The sequence below is a fragment of the Augochlora pura genome, chromosome 6 (assembly GCF_028453695.1).
Source record: "Augochlora pura isolate Apur16 chromosome 6, APUR_v2.2.1, whole genome shotgun sequence".
Lineage (NCBI taxonomy): Eukaryota > Metazoa > Arthropoda > Insecta > Hymenoptera > Halictidae > Augochlora > Augochlora pura.
This window is the reverse complement of record NC_135777.1, coordinates 12,467,830-12,492,121: the sequence shown is the minus strand read 5'-3', so window position 1 is coordinate 12,492,121 and position 24,292 is coordinate 12,467,830. Positions and strand designations below refer to the sequence as shown.

Sequence of the window (24,292 nt, the reverse complement as noted above, 5' to 3'; positions counted from 1 at the left end):
CTCCTATTTTCCTCGTGTCCTTCGTGGATCAGGGCGCATCTCCTGGTCGATGCAGTTTGTCGTGCGCTACAGAAATGCGACGAGCCGCTTACGGCTAAAATCTGTCGAGTTTGAAAATGTTTCAATGTAATTGAGAGCCGTCACGCGATATTCACATCGAAATATGTCCGGAATTAATAGGTTTTAAATGAAAGGGGCTTTCCTGCGGGAAATGCAAATCTACATCGAACGAAACATTCAAAAGTACGCGGTTCCAGCTGGATCTCTGCGTTCCATTGGATTGATTTTAGAATTACCGTGCAGCGAATACGAGTCGCCTACAATGTCATCGGTTCTAAAGAAATGTTCTTTCTATGCCGATAACAGAATTAGAAATGCATTGGCAAGTGAAAACGTTTAGTTGAAAACGTGAGTACATAGTACTGTAGTATCGTCGATGTATAAATAAATATGATAACGAAGTGCAAACTCAACGACGCAACTGGTTGTTGCAATTTCTCTGTCGATTAGCGAATAATCACGAGACTGAAAAACTGGTAGTCGTCGTACCTGTATCGAAAAAGATCTTCAATAACTCTAACGTCGATATCGCGTCAACTGGCAAATTAAATTAGAACTATAATTATCTTATATTTATCGTGTCACACTCTATCTCATAATCGGTAATCGATCAAGCTAACTATGTACCGCAAAAACAGGTATTAACTGAACAATTCTTAAAAAGTGTAAAACTGTCGTTGCGACCTATTGTAACATAATTATTTTACCATCAATAAACGAATAAATAAGTTTATTCATCATTTTATTTATTCGTTTATCCATTACTAAACGAGTAAATAAGTAAATCTCAATGTCTAGTCACTTGTTTACCCAAAGAAACGATTACTTTATCTCGGATTAGCATAATCGCGATCGGCCACTATTCACATCTGCGTACTAAAAAATCGTAAAAAAAGGTAAGAAATTGAAAATTTATACAAGGCGAAACATTCTCGCTACAGTATAACCCTTTCTATAGAGGCATGGAAATTCGACCCTGTCGAATCTCGGTTCAATATCGCTTGCATAATCCGCAAGAAGAGATAATGCAATCACCAGGAATAAATTATGCAACGCAAATGGAGAAACAAACTTACGCTATTGCACTACTTCCTGGTGCTAATTATATATGCGAATTACTTTTAAAACCTCGCATGTCCCGTTCCGCTGGAAATCATTTTGTCACTGTGAACAGAAGAAAATGATCCTTCGTCCTCCCGTTGATACGACATCCGGCCACGTGGCCAGCCTTTAACCGGAAACGTACATGTGTATAAAAAATAAATTGGAAGGGACACTGTTACGTCATCGCAGTTGTGGATACGCAATTGCAAAATTGGCTTTACGCTGTAAAGAGACGCCTCTCAGCTGGCGTTACACACGGAGAAACCTTACGTCGACCACCCATTCGCCAGGAGAATGCGTCGCAGTAGAAGAGTTCGCTTTAGCAATAAATTATTTATCATGTGGACAATTAGAAATTATCCTCTCGTAAACGGGTCGACCATTCCTTGTAAAAGCGACTGAGTAATTTTCCATTTAACCACAGAGACACTCAATTCAGTCACCATAATGTTTAAAGCTCTTATTAATTTCAAGAAAGTACGGACAAATTTTAAACGCAGGCAGTGGGAAATGTTCTTTATGGTGATGCGAATGCCTCTGTGATAGACGTAAACCGAGAACTGTTGTTTTAGTGAATGTTTGGGCAAACCACCCTCAACATGTGCGCCAACTGTTATCCGAAAAGCGTTCATCGAATTCGCAGTTGCTCGAAATTGTACACAGAATTGGAGTGTAGCGATTACAATAGCACGAACGCGCCACTTGCGGTTCAATCGGTGACTATCTAATTTTAGGCAGACTTTAATCACTCAAAAAAATATCGAATTGATTCCAAAATGAGAATATAAATAGAAATAATTGTTTCTCAGAGAAGCTGCCACAAGAAAATATGGTAACAACAAATATTCCAACTGGTTTTATCGTTGTGAAAGTATTACTAATCGAGTGTTGATGTTTTCTGGATAAAAATGAGCCCAAACACCGTATAGTTCGGATAATGACAACAACGTCGGTTTAGTGTTGACACGTTTCTCATTAAAACGTGGAAACTTCCTCGCTGTTTTATTGGTAGACTCATTTATATTGCTTATTAACAAGAAACATTTGGAGTTCCTTAATGACACTCTCGACTGAGAAGAGTTTACCATGTCATTACGATTACTATTTTATTACGGTTTTACGAAGAGCATTTTAAGAGAATCATACAAAAAGATTGTTCTAGACCCAACTCGTGCTAATCCGGGGTGAATCCTTCACACTAAAGCGGATCGTACAGTAGTTATTTTCGGTGTCCGGCACGAGCAACACGTTTCTGTCCGAATAGGAGCAGTCCTCTGGTCGAAACACGTTGTATAGGCCTTGACACTCTATTCAAATCATAAATTTTTTTGGGAAACTAATTTATAAACTGACAACAGACGGCTTGAATTGATACAAATTCTTTTACCAACGTCATTGTAATTAAATTTCTTCCAATGTTGATAATTTCAATTGAACTGTTTGCCAAAAATGGCACTCTACACAAATAACAGGTATATCAGGCAACGGGGATACGGTGCACCACAGTAGGGTTATGTTTCTCGTCGGACGTCAGACGTCAGAGGTACCGAAAAAACTACCCCCGTACTCCATTTTCTTTCGCAATAGATTCGCAAAAGAAAAGCCCGAATTCGTGCAAACATCTGTGGACGCATACACGCACGCACATACCGATCCAGAGCACGATACCGATCAATAACATCCGCGAATTAATCACAAGATAGGGGATGAAAGTGACAGGTGACATACCGTGGTAGCTGCTCCGCGCGGTTGGAGCTCCTTCGGCGCAGTCCTCCTAGAGTTTTCTAGCGGGTCCTCTCGACACAGGCTGATAGAGCACAACAAACGAGCACACGCGGCACGTATGGATTTCTCCGTTATTGTCAACACATTCCCGACAACTGTCTTTTGATTGACACGAGTAACGAAAAATGCCGAGATGAAAACACGAAGCGCGAACCGGCCGACACAGCCAACAACCGCGCCTCTAAAGCTTACAGCAGCAAACTGGCATCTCTCGTTCGTGCGGCAAACTTTCGCGCAAGGGCGCAGCGTGGGATCTGATTGGTTGCAGCTCTAACGAATAAGCCAATCGCGATCGATCGTTCGCCGAGCATTGACCCCCCTCACCACTATAACCGTACCACAACACATTGCTGCCCATCCCCCCCGTTGTCATGGAAATAGGGACGCTGAGCAAAATATGCATTCAGCGCCATCTATAGAAATTACCTGTTCCTTTCTGTTATCTGCCGCCACTTTCTTATCTCGCAATCCAACTTAAAATCATTTCTGTGATTCTTTCATTTTATATTGAATACATTTTTGAGCGTTGTAATTCTTAAACAACTTTAAACTGTACCAATAGAAACAAATAGAATAAGAAGTATCTACCGTTATTTGAGATACAAATCAAAATCTAGCAATTTGTGGCGAGTAAATAACAGGAAAGATCCCTATTTTTGGTTTTAGATTCATTAACTTAAATATAAATATTTTTTTAGACATTTGATGAAAGATTTAATATAAAATTTTGCTTACCTCGCATAACGTAAACTCCAGATGAGAGAAGTATCGCTGATAATGAAACGCATCCCCACCGTCGTTGCACTCGTGATAGTATTTTACGTAGCCACTGTTGATGACAAATTTTTCATATAGACCGAATCGTTTGCGACGGTAACAGGTCTTCCATAAATAGTCCGATAATTGTATCTCGCCATAGTAATTTTGAAAATTATAAACGATGTCCTCCGATTCGTATGGAGAGACAACGTCGTTGAGACACGCGATAAACTTGACCAGCATTGACATGACAGCTTGTTACCGGTACTTCGTTCTTACCCATTTTATTATCGTACTTCTACGATACTGGTACAAAATATTTCATTAATGAGCAATTAAACACTACTTCGATTCTATAATCTCATCAATTATGAATTTTTTATAGGCGCGATAAGATGCGAACCGATTTTGTTGCGGACATTCTACCTCGAAAAAGTAACGACGATTGATCGATTGGTCGCGACCCGATCGATATGGCACGCATTTCAAACGCCTGCTTCAACGCGAAAGAAAAATGCTTTGTTTAGCAACAGATACACACGTATTTAATTCTCATCCAAACTTACTCTATTTATCTATGTGTAGAAAAGAACGCTTCGCACAACGAATCTTGACCGTATATTAAATGCTAATAAAGCATAACGTTTCAAATACATCGACGAGATCCGAATTTTGTAATTCTTTGTTAAGGAGTATACATCAAAACTTGTCAATCAACTGTAATATGTGTTGTTGTTCTGCTTCACGCCATTCTGAATCTCCAGCATCACCAAGATTTCCAGCATATTCTGGTGGAAAAATGTGTTATATGTAGTATACTCTAAATATATGTAGAAAATTTCCTAAAACATGATTTTACCTCTCATGATATGCCTAATCGTTTTGAGGGAAGCTCTTCTTTGTGCTAAAATGCGCGTAACTCTCTGTTTTACTGCAGGCGGACAACCGGTACAAGCTTCTAACAGTACATAATCTACTAATTGTAATATAAACAGACCGCCATCCAGTCTTCTCAGGTACGATTCCTCTTCATCTTCATCTTCCTGAAATTATTGGGAAATTTTTGAGATAACTTTTGTGAAAATAATTAAATCTGTTAAATCACGCACCTTTGTATTTTTTTCAACCTCTTCTACTTTTTCCAAATATTTGAAATGAAGCTCCATTAATCGATCTACCTTCTCATAATCATTTTCGGTGAATTTACTCAATAATCTCTGTCGCTGTTGACCTTTGCAGTTTCTCAACATACTTGCAATAATCGATACTACATGTTCTACAATAACAAGGAAATGGTTAAATCGATTTAGATATTTATTTTAAAAAATATACGTCTTCTTTATCCATTACCCTCATGTTCTTCTGCAGTAAGCATCTTCTTTCTATTCTTTGTCGGTGTTTTCATAAATAAGGGAAAAATAGTTCTTAATCCGAGGATATCGACAAATTTACTACAATTATCTCTTCCATCTGGACCATTCATTGCGTGATCTAATACCTAATACATAGTTTTAATATGTAGTTTACGTTTCGTATTAATTAGGATATATTAATCTGCATGAATAAAATTTTACTTTAAGAGAGCCATTTCTGGACATTTTCTTTTCTCTCAACATTAAATTCATAAGCTGTAATCCCTCTCCTCTTAAAAATCGGTCTCTATTCACTGTTGCCATCAAACATGAACACAGTACATTGAACAAATTCTCCATCATTTCTTGTTCTTCAGCTGTTTGAGGATCATGTCTTTTATAATACTAGAAATAATATAAATTAATAAGTAATATAGGAAAAAATAAACAATTATAAAATGAAAGCTATTCATGTACCGCCAATTGTTGCAATAAAACATCAATTCCATCAAGTTCTCCAAGTAGAAGTCTATTTTCTGGTGTACTCTGCAACAGAATAGACAGAAGTTCACTGGCATAGAGTTTATTAGCATCAAATGGTGCTTTTGCTTTAATTCTACGCAACAGCCACTGCATTAATCCTTGTTTCCCTGCATCAGTACACAAATCAGGTCTGAATTCCAAAAGATTTTCAAAGATAGCTGAAAAGAGAATAAATTAAATTTTCTTCTTAAATTTTAAAACATAGTATAACTATAATCTAGTCACCTAAGGTATTGTAAACTCCATCACTTTCTTCTTTAACTGTCTCATCCAGTCTCTCAAGATTCTGTACAAGAAGAGCACAAACCTGCTGCTCTAACAATGCATCAATAAGTGTATCAGCTCCCTCTTGACTTTCATGGAGAATATCTACATCTGTTAACTCTTGCAAGAGATCAACAACACCAACTGCTATGTCTGTATTTTCATGAGATAATAATTCAAGCAAAGAAGGTACAGCACCCAATTCTACCATCAATGGATAAAGGTCTGGGTTAGTAGCAACAACATGAAGTTCTTGGAGAGTTTCATGTAGTTCGACCTCAGACTCCATAAATCTGTTCAAATGAATGTAGCATCAATTTCTTAAGTTTAAGCTTGATATTTTACACATGTAATATTGGAACTGGTATACTTTTCTGGCTGGTCAGGAAATTTCACCCTCATCTCTTGATTTCGCAAGGCTCTTTTCTCAAACAATAACACCATTCTTTTGAGAGTTGCTTCATCCAGTGCTTCTACTTCTGGGGCCTCGGTTTCCACATATTTTAGAATATCCTGCTTCTCTTTCTCCGTCAATTGTGGCTCAACTACATCGTTCGCTGGCGAAGGTAAAGCAGCTCTAATAGGTGTAGGTGGTTCACTACTTCTGACCGGAGTAACTTCAATCTCCCTAGTTTGTCTTTGACGCGGATGGTACGGTGTTTTAATGACACGTTTCGGTTTCTTAGCATTTTCCCATTCATCTTCGTCGTCTTCTTCACCTGCCACAGGTCTCTTTGGCGTATTCGGTGGCTGTAAAAAACAACTTTATAAGGTTAGTTAGGTTACAATCAATTGTTTCAACAACAAAAGAGTCTAAGATATATCTAAAACACAACAACGTACTTTGTAGGACAGCAATTCACCGATATCCATTTGTAAAGTTTACTAATTTTCTTCGGTATCAACAACTTGTGTGTACTTTTTCAGTTGTTAGTCACGTTTGATATTTTTTATTATTATGAATAAGACATCACTGAAAATACGCTTATGTGTATCACAAACATCGTGTTTCCTAGAAAGAATGAAACAACAATGTGAACAATTGTTTAATTATTTATTTAGTTAACTTGAACTTGTTAGTTATTAGCTAAGAAAAATTTTCCGTATATACTAAGGAAAACAAAGATGTCAGTAGTTTCTCATTAGTAGAAATAAGTTTGCCGACTCAATAGGTTTCAACAAATATATTTTACAATTTTGCCTTAATAAGTGATATATGTAGAAACATTTATTGATCTCCGATACTTTCTAGTCATTTGCTTATCCAAAGCTTTTTACGGTTCTAATCTTCGTTGTTGCATTTCAACTGCAAATGCATAACTGAGTATATTTTGATAACCACTGTTACATACGTTCGTTCTGATACATAATACTGTACACGTCATAACTTTCGCGGACGTTAAAAGCGAATGGAAAGAGTTAGTAAACAATATGGAAACACTATATCATCAAACAAACAAATTAGTCCAAGAGACTCAACATCTTTTCTCACAACTCGAGAAAAAAACACCTAACCTGAACATCCACGAAATCGAAAATACCATAGAGTCGAAAATAAATCTTATCAACAGGTAGTTAACTAATACTTCCTTATTTTATTTTTTCCTCTTTCTCCGCTTTTATTTTTAATATATTTTTCATTGCACATGTGTAACATGTAACATGTCTGCATTTGTATATAATATCTAGCACTGTTTAACGTGTTTTAAACTGTTTCCTCATATGTTTATCTTTTTAGTAATTGTGAAAGATTGGATGTGTTATATCTGAAAGGTCCCATACATCAAAGGCAAAATGCAAAAATGCGAGTTGATCAATTGAAATATGACAGTCGTCACTTGATGGCTGCTTTGAATTCATGGCGTAATAAAATACTTAGACAGCAAAGAGAAGAAGCTGAGAGGGAGGCATTATTGTCTACAACATTTACTGCAAATGATCATGTTGATATTATGATTGATCACAATATGCAACATAATAATGGCTTGCGGAATGCACTACATGGGATGGATGATCTTCTTCAAAGTGGAAGCAGTATTTTAGACAATTTGAGATCACAAAGGATAACATTAAAAGGGGCTCACAAACGATTAATAGACATTGGAAATACATTGGGGCTATCCAATACCACAATGAGGCTAATAGAGAAAAGAGCTAGACAAGATGGATTTGTTTTAGTTGGTGGAATGGTCTTTACATGCATTGTCATAGTTTTAGTTATAATGTACCTTGCATAGAAACAATATAATGAAATATTTACATAGGATGATGTAATTAATAATAATGCAATTGAAATATTTCTCTTGTTGTAACGGACAACTACCTCTTCTGAGATATGTATAAAATTTGACGTGTTTTTGTTACTTTTACAAGAGCAATATGGAAAATATTTAAATAAATAATGATATAGTTTTAATCTTTTACACATTACATTAAATGTTGCAATAAGAATCTGAAATGTATAATTGTTAAATATTATCTATTGTATGTATTATATGTTAAAATAAATCTGTATTTGTACATGATAAGAAAAATGCATTTTCCCATTATATGATTGTTTAAATATGAGTAATTGCACATGTTTTCAAGGATAATGTCATGGTTACTTGGTAATAGTTATACAGTGATACCTCACCGCATTGAGCTTTTTTATCCCCACCATTTTAATATGCAACCAGTTTCACGTTGGTTTAGAAAGAGAATGGAAGATGTTTAAGGGAGACAGAACGAAAACAGTGGGCTTTGTGTGTGAGAGTCCACACGAATGAGAACCTGGGACGCTCATTCACCTATGCTTGCAGTCTCACTTTCTTCGCACATCCGTTTGCTTGGTGCTCCATGTGAAACACTTAGCGCGATATTCGATTTGAATTTTTCACATACAACACATATCATTATATTCCCATTAAGAAACACAATTAAATTCCTATAAATTAATAACCAATGAACGCAGCATAATAACATCATTTATAACAATAAAAGGATAAGACAAAACAAATATATAAATCTACACATTTTATTTAAAAATCATACAATACATTTGTTGCAGCCTTATACTCTCCTTTACAATATGAAAAAGAAATTGTAATTTTCAGCTAATAGCTCGGCATCATTTTCGACTCAAAATACATTACAATTTGTAACATTTACGAAGGCAGCACTGCTTAGCTGTAGAGCGTCAGCCAATCAGAGAAAGGCAGTTTCCGTACCATACCTCAAATTTCTGAACCCTTTGCCCCTGGCATGGTACAATATGGTGAGGCAATGCTGTATATGTACACACTTAAAGAAATGTGTATGATTGTGTATAATAAAGGCACACAAAGTTTTCAAATTTTTCACTCAAACAAATTATAATGCTTAATTATTTTTATTTATAGTAAACGTAAGTTAAAAATATTATAAAATGTCAATAAGTTGTAATTTCACTTATTGTAGTATTTTACAAGTTCCTTTTCATTAAGGGAATAAGCAAGTTAGTTTGACGAGTTTCCCTATGATACTACTCGTATGATATATATTTATAATTTATACGACGTAAGTATGTGCATATATTTGTTTAATATAATTTAAGGAAAATACATTGTATTGTATAGAAATCCATATATTATTTATGTTCTTAAAACCTATTATAAATTTATTTATTTGTTACGTTCATAAAGTTAACCTACGACGTGAATGATTTTCGTTTAACAGAAATTAAATAAAAGATTTTTGTAAATTATTTACCATGTATGTATTAAATATTCCTTAGAAACAAATATTTAATCTTGTTTCTGTAATTGTTTTTGTGTATAAACATATACAAAGATACAAGATTATGTAACAGTTTTTTCCGATTTATTTTGAGGATCGTATTTTTGATTCTATAAAAATAAGTGTTTATAAATTATCCTGATTTCACCTGTGAAAATTTATATATTTACTGCAGATTTTCTATTACAAACTCTTAGAATAGGTAAGTATGCTTACATCTATTTAGTATTTCTTGTTTACTTAGAAAGGTATATTTCTAATAAGTAGACAAACTAAACAATGTAAAACAATTAATGCTAAGGATGATTTATTTCAGAATGTCTTTTCCAAGTAAAGAGGAGCGTACAAAGTGTTGGAATTGCAGAGATGAATATTGGAAATGTCTTGATGATGGTAAAACAGAAGCAGAATGTAAGAAATTCAGAGATCAGTATGAAAAGTTTTGTTCTCAAATATGGGTAAGTTTTAGATATTGCATGAGTATTGTTATCAAAAATTTAATCAGAAAAAATAACAATAAAGTATATTTAAATAGAAGATATTTCCTACTTTTACAATATATAATTGTTAAAAATTTTTTAATAAGAGTTTTATTTTTACTGCTTTTCACTAGGTAAAACACTTTGATCGTAAACGAGAGTTTATAAAATTCAAAGAGCAAATAGAGCAAGGGGGGTATGTGCCTGAAGACTCAATTCCAGCTCAAAACTAATTTAGCGATTATAATTTCTAAGTTATTGCAATTTGAACTAATGCTGTGGAACTGTTTTTACATTAAGTTTACATATTTTTGTTATTTATAATTAAACAAATGCTAGAAAGTAACATAAATCTGTTTTATTATACCATATAAAATTCCTTAATCCATTATATCAGAAATTCTTTGTTTTTCTCTCAATTGTTTGGTACATAGAAATCTTAAAATGAAAGACTGATTTAATAACTGCAAAATAATTTGCTTTTTTACCCATAAAGCCATAATTAATTATTTTTCTTAACTGTTTTCAATTGTATCTGGCTTTGCAGGAATTAATTACATTATTATTATTTTCATTACCATTCAAAAATAATATATTAAACAAAGAAAATTGTTTATTAATTACAGAATATGTGACACTGGTGCAAGTAATTCTGAAAAACTTAATTCATCTGCGCAAGTTGCTACAAAAGCAACAACCGATTTGCAATCAGCAAGTACTGATTAGCATGATTAGAAGAACGAAAGCATAAACATTAAAATAAAATATCTTTACTTAAAAATATATATCAAAAATATGGAACCAGCTCAATTAATGAGAGAATTACGATCATGTACAGAAGATACTATAATTTTCAGAGTTAGTATTTTTGTATAGCAATAGTTTCTAATTTGCAGTAATTATTTCTTGATATTTTTATCAAATGTTCTCATCTTTTCAGAAATTAATCAACTTTGCTTTGTCCCATAAACAATTATGGAATGATGAAAATCTGGAGCAATGGCAACCAGTGCTCAGATACATTATACAAATTTTTATTCCAAATCCAGAAATAAGAAGAGAACGAGCTCTAATAGCTTCTCAGACATTTTTTGCTATACTATCAATGGATCCTGCTTTAGTATTTTTAAATCATACTCTTAAGAATTTTTTAAATTCAACTTCCAATGAGCTATGCTTTTTGAATGATAAATACGACACTATTGAGTCTGAATTGTTCAAGTTAATTAGTGCTTATGGCTACTTGCAAGTAAACTGTAAAAAAATATATACTAACGACGTTTCTCCTCTAATTTTTTATATTACTTATGAGCACTGTATAAAGTACACTAAGCATTCTTATTTTGCATACAAAGTATTGCACTTGTGGTTACATAGAACTATGAATACACATTTCTGGGACACGTGTGAGTTAGCAGTAGAGAAAAAACTGGAGGCAATTATTTTTTCAAATTGGTGTAATGCAATCAGCGAGATAAGTAAACAGAATACTACGTCCATTTTTAATATGTACTTGAAAATCATGGAGAAGAAGTATGATGGTTACTTGGAATTTATATTTAAACATTGCATTGATAAAATTTCTTGGCAAAATGAGATAAAGTACGATATTCTTGCTACAATTTGCGAAGTTTGGGATAATGTTGGAGCTATGACATCCAGTGAATTTTTACTTTCATTATCCACTAGCCTGACAAAATATAATTTGCGATCAGCAGGTACAAAAGTTTATATTGCCATTGTAAAGAAATTAAGCGAGGATGAGTGGAAGAAAGCTTTTGGTTGCACAATCCATTATCTTTTTCATCATTGGGAGAGATCCGAAGGGTAAGTTTAATCGTAGATCATGTGATAACATTAATAGAACACATTAAATATGAATTTTTAACTACTTACAGTGCGGATTACAATGCTCTTCAATTACTCTGTAAATTCTGGATTGAACCAATTGCAAGAAAATATAAGAATATTTTAACTTATCTATGGGATCTAGCAAGAGATATTAATGGATATTTTATTCAATCATGTATTCAAAAATTAGCTAAAGAAATGAACCTCGATCTGGTAGAAGAACCAAAGATTGAATGCTATATGAATCACAGTAAGGAAATTGTAAGATTGAATGGATTTGCAATAAACTGCTTCCAATTAAATAATTTATATGACAAAAATAGAGATCAGTTCTTGACAGTAAGAAATTTTCTGTGGACTAATGCAAATAGCACATCAGTGTTTATGAGAGATGCAATTGTTAAGTATTTTAAAATATTTTATGCCAATGTGTTAAAGATGAGCGACAATAAACCAGATTGCATAAATGATCTTTATTATATTACACATTGGTTGCACGAATTTTTGCTGGACTGCTTTGAAATTGGATCTTGTTATCAACGAAAAATACTTGGTTTGAATTTATACAAAGTCATGCTTTGTTTTACTGACGCAAAAGCACTGAGTATGTATAAGGGCGTCGAAAATGCATCGTCTACTTTACTATTGCAAAAACATTTAAAAGAAACGGACAACTGGAATTTTACAAATAAACTAAGCTTATTTAATTTATTAAATCTTGTATTAGATTCTGCACTTGATATTAAACAACTAAGTGCTTCCATTATACTTGATTACTTTGATAAAGATTTATTAACTAATTCAGAGAAACAAGTAAGGCAATAATACAAAAAAATAACATGTTTTCATTTTGAAAAAATTATGAAAATCAAAAATTATGATAAAAACTACATTTCTAGGTATTATACAGAATAGCCTTGATGCATTGCAATTCCTACAAGTTTTATGAAATCGAAAGTGGTGCAGCTCTATTTACAATTATAGCAAATTGGCTACCTTTAGATGATTTGGACAAATACACTAACTATGCCAATTATTCGAGTTATTCAGATTTCTTGCTTAATGAAGCAGCAAATCAACTAACTCAGATGAAAGAAGATCTGCTGAAAGCAATTATTCAGAATAAACCATTTTATGGAGTGTTAGCCGCTTTGCAAAATATTGTCTTTCCAAACGGTCCAGAACATAATCGTTTAACTCTAGAATTCACTGAGAGAATATTGTCTATGTTAAAGGATGCTACTAGTTTCTTCCTATCCACACTGTCTTCGAAATCGGAAAATAGAGGTCTTAATAAAAAAAATTTGAACCCTATACTCAAAAGTATATAAACATACAGATGTAATTAATTTGTAATTGAACTTTTAGAGTATTCATCTTCTTTTGCGGAAATGGGATTAGCAATTGATGCAGTCATTAAAAACAGTGAAATCAATAACATTGATTTTGATGAACTATCTTTAACTCCTGCACATCAAGTTCTTATTTCTTGTATTTGGATGTCTCTAAAGGTGCGTCTAATTGCCATAATATAATAAATATAATATTATAAACGAATAAAACAAGTTACTCTTTTCAGATTTCTTGCGAAATAGCTTCTGAAGTAGGAATATTAATGTACTCAGATGAAACTGTGAAGTGTTCTACTGACATAATTGTTACTGTACTATTGAGGTGTAGACACAAAGGTGTTGTGGAAGCTGCAGGTGTAGCAATAGGTCGTTTGACTAGGTATAAATTAAATTAAAAAGTTCTTTAAGCTTTGCGATTCTGAATAATTAAAAATTATAGGTGTTTATGCAACCAAGCTAAATATTACGACTTGACGAAGATGCAAGTCTTGCGCATTCTAGAAGATGACGCTATGCATTCGTTGAACATTACCAGAAGGGGTGCAGGATTGTCGATAATGTTTCATAGAATTGTCGTCAGTGACAATCGAAGAGACAGACCCCTTCTGCATTTTGCAATGCAGACGCTGTTGCAACTGCTGGATAATTTTTCCAATGATTCTTCAAGGAATGTAAAGTCTCAACATGATTCTCCTTGGGCAAGACGTTTACATTTTCTTCGTGCATTGGTAGCTGACAAAGAAATACAGGCACAATTGATTCCGTACATGGAGAGAATAGCCTTGACTTGTTTCAGATTCTTGGAGTCTGAACAATGGACCATTAGGTAATACATAAAGCTTTCCCAAAGTTGCAGTAATGGCTATAAATGTTTATATATTCTAGAAATGCAAGCCTTCAATTGTTTGGCGCAATTGTTCCACGATTGGTGGGCCAAAGTTATGGAGAAACTCTGGATTTTGGAACTGGATATCCCATCGATCATTTTGTTACACATTATCCTTTGCTCTCAAATTTTGTTAGGAAAGAACTCCAAAATTTGTCCTCCACTTTTATGGATTTTTCTACAACATTGTACTTACACTCAAACATTGTACATGTTCTCGTACTTCTTTCAAAGTTCGCAAGCAGTGGTTGCAACTTAATCAATTATTCTTCTCAGAAATTTGTAACGAAAATGAAGCTTTTATTACGTAAATTGTTTGAAAACCCCATTTGGTACATCAGACTTTTGTCTGCAAAGGCTTATGCAGCATTGACGGACTTCTTGAGTATCAAGTTTGAGATTACAAAGTTAAAACAGAATGTTTCTTTAAGTAAGAATGCTAATTTGATCCACGGTAATTTATTAACTATAAAATATCTGAAGAAAAAACTATTGATTGAAACTGAAAATCTGAGTTTGAAATCAAATGTTGTACAATGTACAAACAGTAACGAACAATGCACAGAGTTATTGCGATTTCGCGAGATATTACAAATTTGGAACAACATACATAAAGGGGAAAATAAAATTTGTTATATATTGGAAACAATGCGTTTACAATTAGCAGATTCTTGTTTAGATCAATTTAGCGCCACAGACATATTTCTTTTCGATCAAAATAGTTCTGTATTCTCTTCTGAGAAGACAAAGCCAGGCTTCTACCAATTCGTAGATTATTCTACAAAATTGTATGCAGATTATGTCAGAAGAACAAATAACATTTCCTCTGATACTGTTTACAACATTTTATCTTCCCACAGTATTGACCAATGTACTTCCTTCTTAGATAATGTAGGAAATTGTATATTAGTTCTAAAAATTGTTATTGAACGTTCACTACTGAATGGAAATGATTATACTCAAGCGCACGTGAATGCAATGTTCAATTACGCTTTGAACACTTTACAAAGATTATCATTACAAGATATTAATAATTTAGACATGAAAAAATTAGTGAAAAATTTATCTCGTCAACGAGAAGAAAATGCAAAAAATTATAAACTGTGGCGCTTGAAGTCTACACTAATAATAATGTATTCAGAAGACAACGCAATTATAAATGAAATATTATCTCAAGTTCTGAATTTATGTGTTCACGAAGAAGAATATAAGAGACAAACGGCAGTCGAATTTATACAGTTCTCGATGCAGCGCTTTGCAGAGTTAACAAATGATAATAAATTAATAATTCTGCACTGTTGTCTGATTTTGCTAAAAGATGAAATCTCAGAAATACGTCAATCTGTTGTGGAGAGTCTAAGAACGAACGTTTTCCAAGAAATTGCACATGACGAGTGCATGTATCAATCATTATTGGACGAAGTAATGCTCGATAGACTAAAACTAGACTCGGATAAAAATGCAAATCTGTTTTTCATCAAACTGTTTACGCATAATATTAAAAACTTCGACGTTGACAAGACAATTATAAATCCCTTTTACCACGATAACAATCCGGTTTACAGGGAGGAGTCGAAGTTTTTAAATCATTGTTTTTATTACATACAACGAAATAAGTACAATTCTGACAATGGCTCAACAGAAAATACCGCAAAATACAGTAACGAGAGCGTCGTCGACGTCCTACATAAGATCGAAACAAAATATTGCCTTCAGCAAATGTATCGTCTCGATTTTACTAATTTAGAAGTGTTCTTATGTACTAAATACGTAAACTATTTATTAATGAAGCAAAAAATTGTAATACAGGAGTACATTTAATTATAATCACAATGTACAATTGAAACGAACGATAAGCACCGAGGCTTGGATCTTTTAATTAAGAACTAATTGTACTTGCAAGGAGTCTCAAATAAATCTTTTCTAACCCATCAAAGTACACAAGAAATATTTAATAATCCCGAATAAATACATCTGTACACCTTACGATTATATGAATGTGCGGTGCACACTCACAAAGCATATAATTTCGTATTTACATTATGCTACATGTAATCGTATCAGAATATTAGAAAATTTTTGAACGATCGTAGAATATATTACACATCGCGAAGATTATCTTCTCTTTCTTTCTTTCTTTGAATGTTCCACCGGAACATACACCTTTCATTCTCGTATCTACAGCATACACGATACCAAATATTATCTGGCAAAATTGTATCGTGATTCAAGAAATAATATTTCTTTAATTTGTAGAGCTACACAAGGTAATTTAAAACTATCCACACGTTCGTAGATTTGTCTGATGAAGTGTCTTTGAAAGGATTTTGTCGCTATTAAGCATATAAAATTACAAAACATTAACTAATTTTAAACAAACTAGTTTGTTTGAAGAATCATTCGCTAATTGCGCATCGTCCGTCACTTAAATGCATTAGTAATTAAATAATAATTAAAGAAAGAAGATACCATTCTGCCAATAAATGCAATTATGCACACAATGGAGTATTGAATATTCATAGAGCTTCTTTCTTCAATTGTAAAAATATTAGAAATTTACATCTAACGCCATTGAACACTGCATCGTGCTTTGTAATTATGAAATAATTGCACGTACTAAAACTAAAATGAAAGAAATGTGATGATAACTAATACTAGAATATAACGTTACAACTTTGTTACAAAATGAAATAAATCCTACAGATAGGTACAGTTCATTAAACGTTCCAATTTTCTACAATTATTAAGTATAAAACAATATCAATATAATGCATCCAAATAAATTCGCAGTACTTTTCCAATCGCAATGCATTTTATCGCTTGAGTTTACGAACTACTTGTTTCAGGTCAAATAGTTCTAAGAACTATTTGTCTCGCCCTCGTGATATGTCGCTAACGATTATAGTAAATTTCTTTGGTGATTCTCTCTATTTACATCAAAGTATGTTTATATAATAATTGCTAGAGCCTGCCTAATCTTATAATCATTTCCATGGAGTAACACTTTTCCGAGAAAGAAAATCGTGCGAACACGTCTGCGAGCGTTTCCTTTCCTTCATTATTATTAAGTAACCAACACGATCTAGACGAACATTAAACTAACATTGTTATTACTATTGCTATTAATAGTAAATGTGTGGATGCAAGCGGGAAAATTATAATCGAGGGTTGCGCAGAATTTCAATGCACTACTGTGAAGCGCTGAAAATTACTGGAAGTCTATATGTCTTGATAATGTCATCTAATGACAATTATGGAAAAAATTACTGTCGTTGACCTATTACACAGTTAGTTTGGAATTTCAATCTTTTTAGAATAATTGATACGATTAAACTATTTGTTGAAAATAGATTTATCAAGATCTCCTTATTAATCTAAAATTATATGATTTAAAATGTGAACAAGTTTATGCGTTTTATATTGATTCAAAAGTGTAACAATGCGTGCACAACTGTCTTCAATTTTTTTCATTTGCATTTATCAATATACTTTTTTTTATCGCAATCGAGATACTCCCATACACTAGAGTGCAGAAACTCGTGCTTTAGAGTATAGTTGCACGACTAAATAGTGATAGGGTCAACTTAAACATCAGAGAATAAAATCCATAGATCTAGCAGAAGAGATTATTGTATCACTTGGGAGGAATTCCTGGCAATAGCGAAGTTTATTGAGCATTTTCACTATCTCTATGAGCAAAGACCCCTTCTGAGAACCATGTAGCTTTATGTTGATCACTGCCTTTCAAAAACCCATAAGGCTTCAAGAATATGACTTTGTGGTGAAACATCGAGAAGGAAGACTCGAATATGAAGACTATAAGCACTGCAAGAGTTTAGAAGAAAAACAAGAGGAAACGAAGGAAATCGGTGAAGTAATAATCTTCGGGATTGCTTGAGAAACATGCAATAGTAAAAGATGCAAGATGAGGATGAAAAAATTGCTTTCACTTTGTCCAAGAAGATGGAGTGTTGGAAGGACATTTCCTTCCATTGCAGTCTTCCCTTAGCAGTTGTGGAGAGCAGACCCTGCTATTTCCAAATACCATAGTATCTAAGAGTATCTCTTAGAGTATCTAAGAGAATTGTAATTATAAATAAACAATTACTTCTTCTTTATATATGACAAAAAAAGTGTAGAATAATGCCGTGACGTGGAATGCGAGACAAAACGCGCAATAATATATTTATACATGTGCTTTTGTCATATAATTTTGCATAATAGAAATATTCAGGAACCATTATTCGTTTATACAACTGGATCAAGTACGTAGCGGAAAGCCACAAAAATATATTTATTTCTCTTAATGTAATATCTTCCCTCCATTTTTTTTTGCAGCCCGATTTTCAAACCCTCAAATCTGTTATTCTATAAAACTTGTAAAAGAAATTTGCATTATAATGTACCTTGATAAAATATGAAATATTCCTTTGTTAAAATTTGAATGAAACTGTACCTTTTCGTTGAGCATTATTTCTCTATCAATGAGACGTTTAACACGATTGCTGCTATTTTATATTTTAAATAAAATAATACCGCAACGAGAGTGTTAAACATTTCATTGTTGATTTCGTCTCTCTCCAATAGTAATTAGTAATCTGAACAATTTAAAAATGGAAACATCTAGAGACCTTTTCTTCCCTCCCCGTTGTTTCGTTTCCGGTTCGTGTGGAAGATTGTCAGATTCGCGGTAAATTGTAACGTTATTATAATTTGAGTACACTTTTATGATTCAGCGTATGGTGAAACGGCGAGGATTAAGAAAAGTATCGTTTCGGCACACAACCTTGTATTCCTTGAACTTCTTTTGTACGGCCAGAAATGCATAGGCACAAATACAAGAATTTTTGTTTGGCATCGAAATCGTACGATGCTAAAAAAAGGATTATTAAAATGGTTCTAGCATTTATGTTTTTTATGAAAATAAAAATAAGTGACCACTTCATTTATGCTATCCTCTTATTTATATTTTTCTTTAATTTAAATTCTGTAACAAACTATTCAAACGTTCTAAAAAGTGTCTATAAATTATTAAATATAAAAATGTGAGTAAACTGTCACGAAAATTCATGCAAAATTTAAACACTATTGAAACATAGTTGTGAAACGACCACAAAGAAACTATAGTACAATGGCTAGTTAATTATTTGAGCACGGGTAAAAGATCGTTATAGTAATGAAATAGTCACAAGATACCTTGATTATCCGCATATGAAATTGTCACTTTAATTCTTCGGTATATAAAAGGTTTTTCCGATTTATAATTGTTTACCAAGCGATACACGATTTTTCTTAATAATGTAAACTATATCATTATCTTTTGTTTTAAATATTTTTACACTCCTATAGATTCTTCATCCGTTATCAATTAATCTTTCTTCACTTGAAACAAGTAATTCTTTTGTTTAAATTACTTTCATTAGTCAAAATAGGACTGTTACATCCGCTATGTATACCTAGAAATATTATGTACTACAGAATACAATAAATTTACTTACAAAAAGAATCTTAATGTGCATCCATGATTATGTGCAATATATATTATTGATAATGCTTACTCCTGCATTTGGATGCATCAACTTAATTGAAATTTTTAATTTTTTTCTTAATATCATATGCTAAATGTCTTTAATGGAACTTCTTTCAGACTGCTTAAGGATAATCCCATTTTTAAACACATACAAAATATATTATACTAGAAATAAAGTTAGCTTAATAAATTCACACCCTTTCTTCAGAATTATCTCATCCACATATTCGCTTATACGGATCATACCACGCACAAGCTCAATGAATATTGTTCCATGTACTTGGTTCCTAATTTAAAATCGCACCACCATAGAGCAAAGCGGTATAACTAAGAATTAAAATAAATGTAGATTGCAAACTGATTCATGAACAAATACCTCTTTCTTCTATGATATTATCGATTATCGAAGTGCCTGTGATTACTCTTTTCACGTTTAGTACTCAATAATATACTCATTTGTTATTTAGCCGTCTGTCCAAGACCGACGGATGATTTTGTCTTTTGTGATGATTCTGCAGTTTCATTGGGTTGATCAACATCCATCTGAAATATAGATGCAACAATTAGATATCCAATATCATACAACATATTGTGTTACTTGAATTTAAAATACATTACCTTCTCCTCCTTTTCATCATCAATTAATATTGGGCCATTTTCAGCTTCATATTCTTTTAAAACTGCATCTAAATTATACCTCCGTCGATAATTCACAAAAAACGATCGTAAATGTGCTTCTGTTTTTGTTCCAATTACATCAGCGATCGCGGAAAAATCTTTTCCGTATTTCCTAACACCTTGAACAGCTAGTAATAGCTCATCGTTCGTCCAACGAGCGTTTATACGACTCGAGACTTCCGGTGGTCGTAGATCATCAATACCGTCAGCTGTCTTCCGTTTCAACGCGCTCACTTGTTGCTTGTTTGATTGTATCTGTACATTGAGAAATAAACACTAATACATATTTTACCATTGAAAAATTTAAGCATATTATTCTTTGAATTTTCAGAAAAAATGTATCCACACGTTTTTCGTTGCAGACTGATTAGTCTTGTTTAAAAACATACTTGTCGTTTTAAGCTAACAATTTCAGTGTCGATTGCTTGTAAACTGTTGTTCGCTTGATTCGGTTGGCCAGCCAATGCTGCTAAATCATCGTGATTAACGACCAGGCCGCGGGGTGGTTTTCTTTTATTTGTACGACCCGGCATGGAACTTAATGGCCTTGCTACACCAGTTCGCCTAAATCATTTGAACAAGTTTGATCTCCATTGTACTGAATGATTTTATAAATGGAAAGAACAGATATGCATGAAGTGAAGGTACTCTTCTTTCATAATATTAGCTGATGCACTGATAAGAATGCTCATACATATAAATATCTGTATGAGTGATAATAGTAGAGATCAGTCTTGTGCTATTTTTAAATGTAAAGTATAAAGAATTTTGTATGAACATTCTTACTATGAGGAAAGTTCTAATAATTTTGTTTAATTACAGATATTTAATTTGACTTGCACTCACTGACCTCCAGTGCTGATAGCAGCTGTGACACGCGTGTCCTTTCGGCGTCGCACGTACACTATGACAAGCAACGCCACAGTTGCTACACGAGCCCTACAACACATAACACCCTTTTTAAGATAAGATCCGATCATCCCCCCACCCTCTCCCTCCACTTGAATTCCTTTACATATAACTAAACTAATTCTCTAAAAATGTAACTTTTTACAAAACAAAAATATTGAAGTATATACACGAGAGCATATTATCTTTTAGAACTTTTGTACATCTTTTTTATAGGATATGAACTGTACTGAAACTATACTGTACTTGTGTAGTTTTGTTAATATCATTCAAACTGTCATAAGCCAATCCCTTTCTAAGTTAATTGATTCTCTATATGGTGTATTTCCCTAGTATTATTCAGTGCTTTGTGCACTTCAATATTTTTTCCTCGGTTAGGTTTCAGCCTACCAAATCTGCTAATGTGTAAATCGTGTTTATACAAGGTTCTCTTACTTTCTTGGTTTTCTTTGCTGTTCTCTTGTTAAGGTAAAAGAATTTACACGACAGAGAGAAAAATAAATATGATACACAAAATAGCAAAATATAATAAGCATATGCAACTGGGTAAGGTTTAGGCTGAGTACCTGAACCTGAGGGGCGTTTTCCGAGTCGGATGGGGCTTTGGCGTCAGTGCCTTGGCTTCCTGGCACAGCTTGGTTCTTTCCACGACGTATTCCGCGGTGGATCGTCCATTTCTGGAACGTTCCACATTTACGTTTCACAAAACGATACAACGAAAAACGAGAATATAATCTTTAATTTTGCATATACTGATGGCGACGTAGATTTGTTTTTTGAATAATTAAGAAAGATATGTCTTTATTATTTACATTACGAAATGCATGGGTCAGTTTTAATCGTTATCGAGAGCTCGAATCATTTTTCATGGACGAATTCATTTTATATTTAATTTTTTATTTTTCGATACTAGCGACTTTCACCAATTGTAGATCAGCTGCCTTTGTTATCGTTCTTTTATTCACCGCATGGAATACGTTACCGTGTGGATACATTTTTTAAATGCGTACAAATATCTCAATGTCACACTCGCGTGTTTATAAGCCAGTGCCATGGCATTAAGATGCAACAAAAGGAGAGAACTACCACACGCTGTAGCATAGATATTAATTGACTTAAGACAAAACTAACTCCGTCAAAGAGTTGCAAAACGAAAACAGTAATACAAAGCTTTAGGTTTATAAAAAATTAAACAAGCAACTAAAACGAATTCGTTATTCTGTCTTAATGAATAACACAATTTTTTACGAATGCTTAAGAATTTATAAACTATTGTTGTTCTAAAATAGAGAGAGAGAGAATTGATTTTATGTAAATATCTGATTGCATGCGGTTGTTAGATACTTTGAAGAAATATCTTACTTTTTCCTCTGATTCACTGTCTGTATTGGAGCCTAATTCACTTCCATTCTCACTTCCATTTTCCCCTTCCTTTCCACCACTTGTTAATTTTCTAGCTTGTCTATCCATTAATGATGTTCTAGTTCTTGTTTTCTTCCAACTATAATAGTATTTAACCAAGCTAGCAATCGATTTGTCAGGTAACTGTAAAAACAAGAAATAAACAATTATTATTTAATCGAAGAATTACATTTTACGGAAAAGTACATTTTTAGACATATATACTTCATTCCAAATAAGATACCCTACCATTTGCCTAATACGATGAAAACTTTTTCCATGAAACTGGAAAGCTTGTTCAAAAAGAACTTTGTCCTCAACGGTCCATTCGTCTGGGAATGGTGTAAAGTTAGCTAAGTCTAATACAGCACGTTCTAAGTTATGTTTGTGCCAAAATAACATCCCCAATGCTTGTTCTCCATTGTAGCCATATTTTTCCTTGGCCAATATAATGTATTCGTCCACTATAAATAGTTATTCCATATGAGTTACATATGCTAAAATACAATTTCTAATTCAAATAATAAATGTATCTATTACTTACATTTTTGATCAGGTATGTCTGTTGTTGGAGACCAAACCAGTAATGCTCTATCAGGACACTGATCTAGTCGTCGCTCTAAAATATTAAATTTATGATTATGAATTCCTTTTATTTGTAAAAGAATAATTTTTGGACTTAAAGTTGAAAAAAATTATGAACTGAAATAATTACCAAATAATTAATTATATAAAAAAAACATACCATTCACAGGAACAAACTCTGGAACAATGACCTGATAGTCCCGTCCAACACGTATTTTTTCTGCTGGAACTTAAAAAGAATAACTCTTAATGTATTCCATTATGATATTAACTTAAAAGTGTATAATTATGATACCTAAATGTAAAATAAATTGAATATTACATTTCTTTTACTTATATTTTAATAATACATGAATGATCACAATTACTAATAATTTCAATTTATAAATATACAAAATGTTTCATTATAATCGATATATTTCAATAAAACATTAAAATGCATTCAGATATAGAAAGATAAACGTAAACCTTAAATAATCAACAAAAAAAATGTTTGAATTTGTTTCATAAAAATATCGGTAGGAATTGGTTGAAAATGTAAAGAACTTAAAAAGAGGAAAAGTGGGGCGCGCTGTTTGAAGATCCTTACGGATTTTCGCATTCGATCAATAGAAAAATATACAAGCTCCCAAACAAAAATACCATCGTCGTAGTTTAGATCGCATCGATTAATGATCATTAGGAAAGTTTCGAGTAATTATAAGGATAATTCAATTGCAATTGAAAATTGGTACCTCCGTCTTCTTCACTCGAGGATTCCGTCTGTCCATTGGGGCTGGGGCCTCTCGATCTGCGCCCATTTCTAACGTTTTCTGAGTTTCTCTCTGCCAAAACCATCTTCTGGCTTTCTTTTGGTGAATGTTTTGTCAAATTATTATGCTGATTATGTCCTTTCCGCACGAAGAACTCGCGAAACTAACAATGCAAGTGATAGCTTGCAATTACACGGTGTTCCGTAGAGTCTGGCTCACGCTTCGTGCGACCGTAGCGAAAGTAAA

General features: G+C 33.1%; 6 protein-coding genes across 13 annotated transcripts in view; 3 read left to right on the top strand and 3 right to left on the bottom strand.

Annotated features, from left to right (window-relative positions):
- The window catches only part of LOC144471498 (uncharacterized), a 73,677-nt gene extending 70,644 nt beyond the window's left edge, over positions 1–3,033 (bottom strand). For both annotated transcript variants that reach the window (XM_078183594.1, XM_078183595.1), the window contains exon 1: positions 2,893–3,033. The gene's annotated coding sequence lies outside the window, so the exon portion shown is untranslated. The remainder of the gene's footprint in view (positions 1–2,892) is intronic.
- A 1,280-nt stretch (positions 3,034–4,313) lies between these two features.
- LOC144471428 (beta-catenin-like protein 1) lies at positions 4,314–6,958 on the bottom strand. Its single transcript, XM_078183460.1, has 9 exons — positions 6,711–6,958; positions 6,238–6,617; positions 5,829–6,160; positions 5,538–5,761; positions 5,283–5,465; positions 5,059–5,206; positions 4,818–4,984; positions 4,568–4,751; positions 4,314–4,496 (listed from the first exon to the last, which is right to left on the bottom strand). The coding sequence occupies exons 1-9, from the start codon at positions 6,738–6,740 to the stop codon at positions 4,408–4,410; spliced, it is 1,737 nt and encodes a 578-aa protein (XP_078039586.1). The 5' UTR covers positions 6,741–6,958; the 3' UTR covers positions 4,314–4,407.
- Positions 6,959–7,021: 63 nt separating this feature from the next.
- Positions 7,022–8,413, top strand: Membrin (Golgi SNAP receptor complex member 2). The gene is made up of 2 exons (XM_078183461.1): positions 7,022–7,438; positions 7,606–8,413. The coding sequence occupies exons 1-2, from the start codon at positions 7,299–7,301 to the stop codon at positions 8,102–8,104; spliced, it is 639 nt and encodes a 212-aa protein (XP_078039587.1). The 5' UTR covers positions 7,022–7,298; the 3' UTR covers positions 8,105–8,413.
- A 714-nt stretch (positions 8,414–9,127) lies between these two features.
- Positions 9,128–16,031, top strand: LOC144470832 (uncharacterized). The gene is made up of 9 exons (XM_078182384.1): positions 9,128–9,252; positions 10,729–10,960; positions 11,043–11,929; positions 12,001–12,766; positions 12,853–13,240; positions 13,322–13,464; positions 13,533–13,684; positions 13,745–14,131; positions 14,191–16,031. The coding sequence occupies exons 2-9, from the start codon at positions 10,898–10,900 to the stop codon at positions 16,010–16,012; spliced, it is 4,608 nt and encodes a 1,535-aa protein (XP_078038510.1). The 5' UTR covers positions 9,128–9,252; positions 10,729–10,897; the 3' UTR covers positions 16,013–16,031.
- On the top strand, positions 9,183–10,443 carry LOC144470834 (cytochrome c oxidase assembly factor 6 homolog). 3 transcript variants are annotated; one of them, XM_078182389.1, is made up of 4 exons: positions 9,183–9,404; positions 9,799–9,825; positions 9,940–10,081; positions 10,237–10,443. In XM_078182389.1, the coding sequence occupies exons 3-4, from the start codon at positions 9,941–9,943 to the stop codon at positions 10,333–10,335; spliced, it is 240 nt and encodes a 79-aa protein (XP_078038515.1). In that variant the 5' UTR covers positions 9,183–9,404; positions 9,799–9,825; position 9,940; the 3' UTR covers positions 10,336–10,443. The 3 variants fall into 3 exon arrangements, with proteins under 3 accessions (XP_078038515.1, XP_078038514.1, XP_078038513.1); XM_078182388.1 differs by lacking the exon at positions 9,799–9,825 and having other exon boundaries at positions 9,196–9,404; XM_078182387.1 differs by lacking the exons at positions 9,183–9,404; positions 9,799–9,825 and having other exon boundaries at positions 9,832–10,081.
- A 91-nt stretch (positions 16,032–16,122) lies between the features above and the next one.
- On the bottom strand, positions 16,123–24,255 carry Corest (REST corepressor). 5 transcript variants are annotated; one of them, XR_013494192.1, is made up of 11 exons: positions 24,029–24,255; positions 23,455–23,523; positions 23,254–23,328; positions 22,959–23,173; positions 22,671–22,853; positions 21,875–21,985; positions 21,250–21,338; positions 20,789–20,963; positions 20,340–20,654; positions 19,750–20,264; positions 16,123–19,663 (listed from the first exon to the last, which is right to left on the bottom strand). XR_013494192.1 is itself a non-coding variant. In XM_078182385.1 (10 exons), exons 1-10 carry the CDS (start codon positions 24,129–24,131, stop codon positions 20,181–20,183), a joined length of 1,419 nt encoding a protein of 472 aa, XP_078038511.1. In that variant the 5' UTR covers positions 24,132–24,255; the 3' UTR covers positions 16,123–20,180. The 5 variants fall into 5 exon arrangements, 2 of the variants coding, with proteins under 2 accessions (XP_078038511.1, XP_078038512.1); XR_013494191.1 differs by having other exon boundaries at positions 16,123–19,647; XR_013494193.1 differs by having other exon boundaries at positions 16,123–20,008; positions 20,098–20,264.
- Between the last annotated feature and the right edge of the window lie 37 nt (positions 24,256–24,292).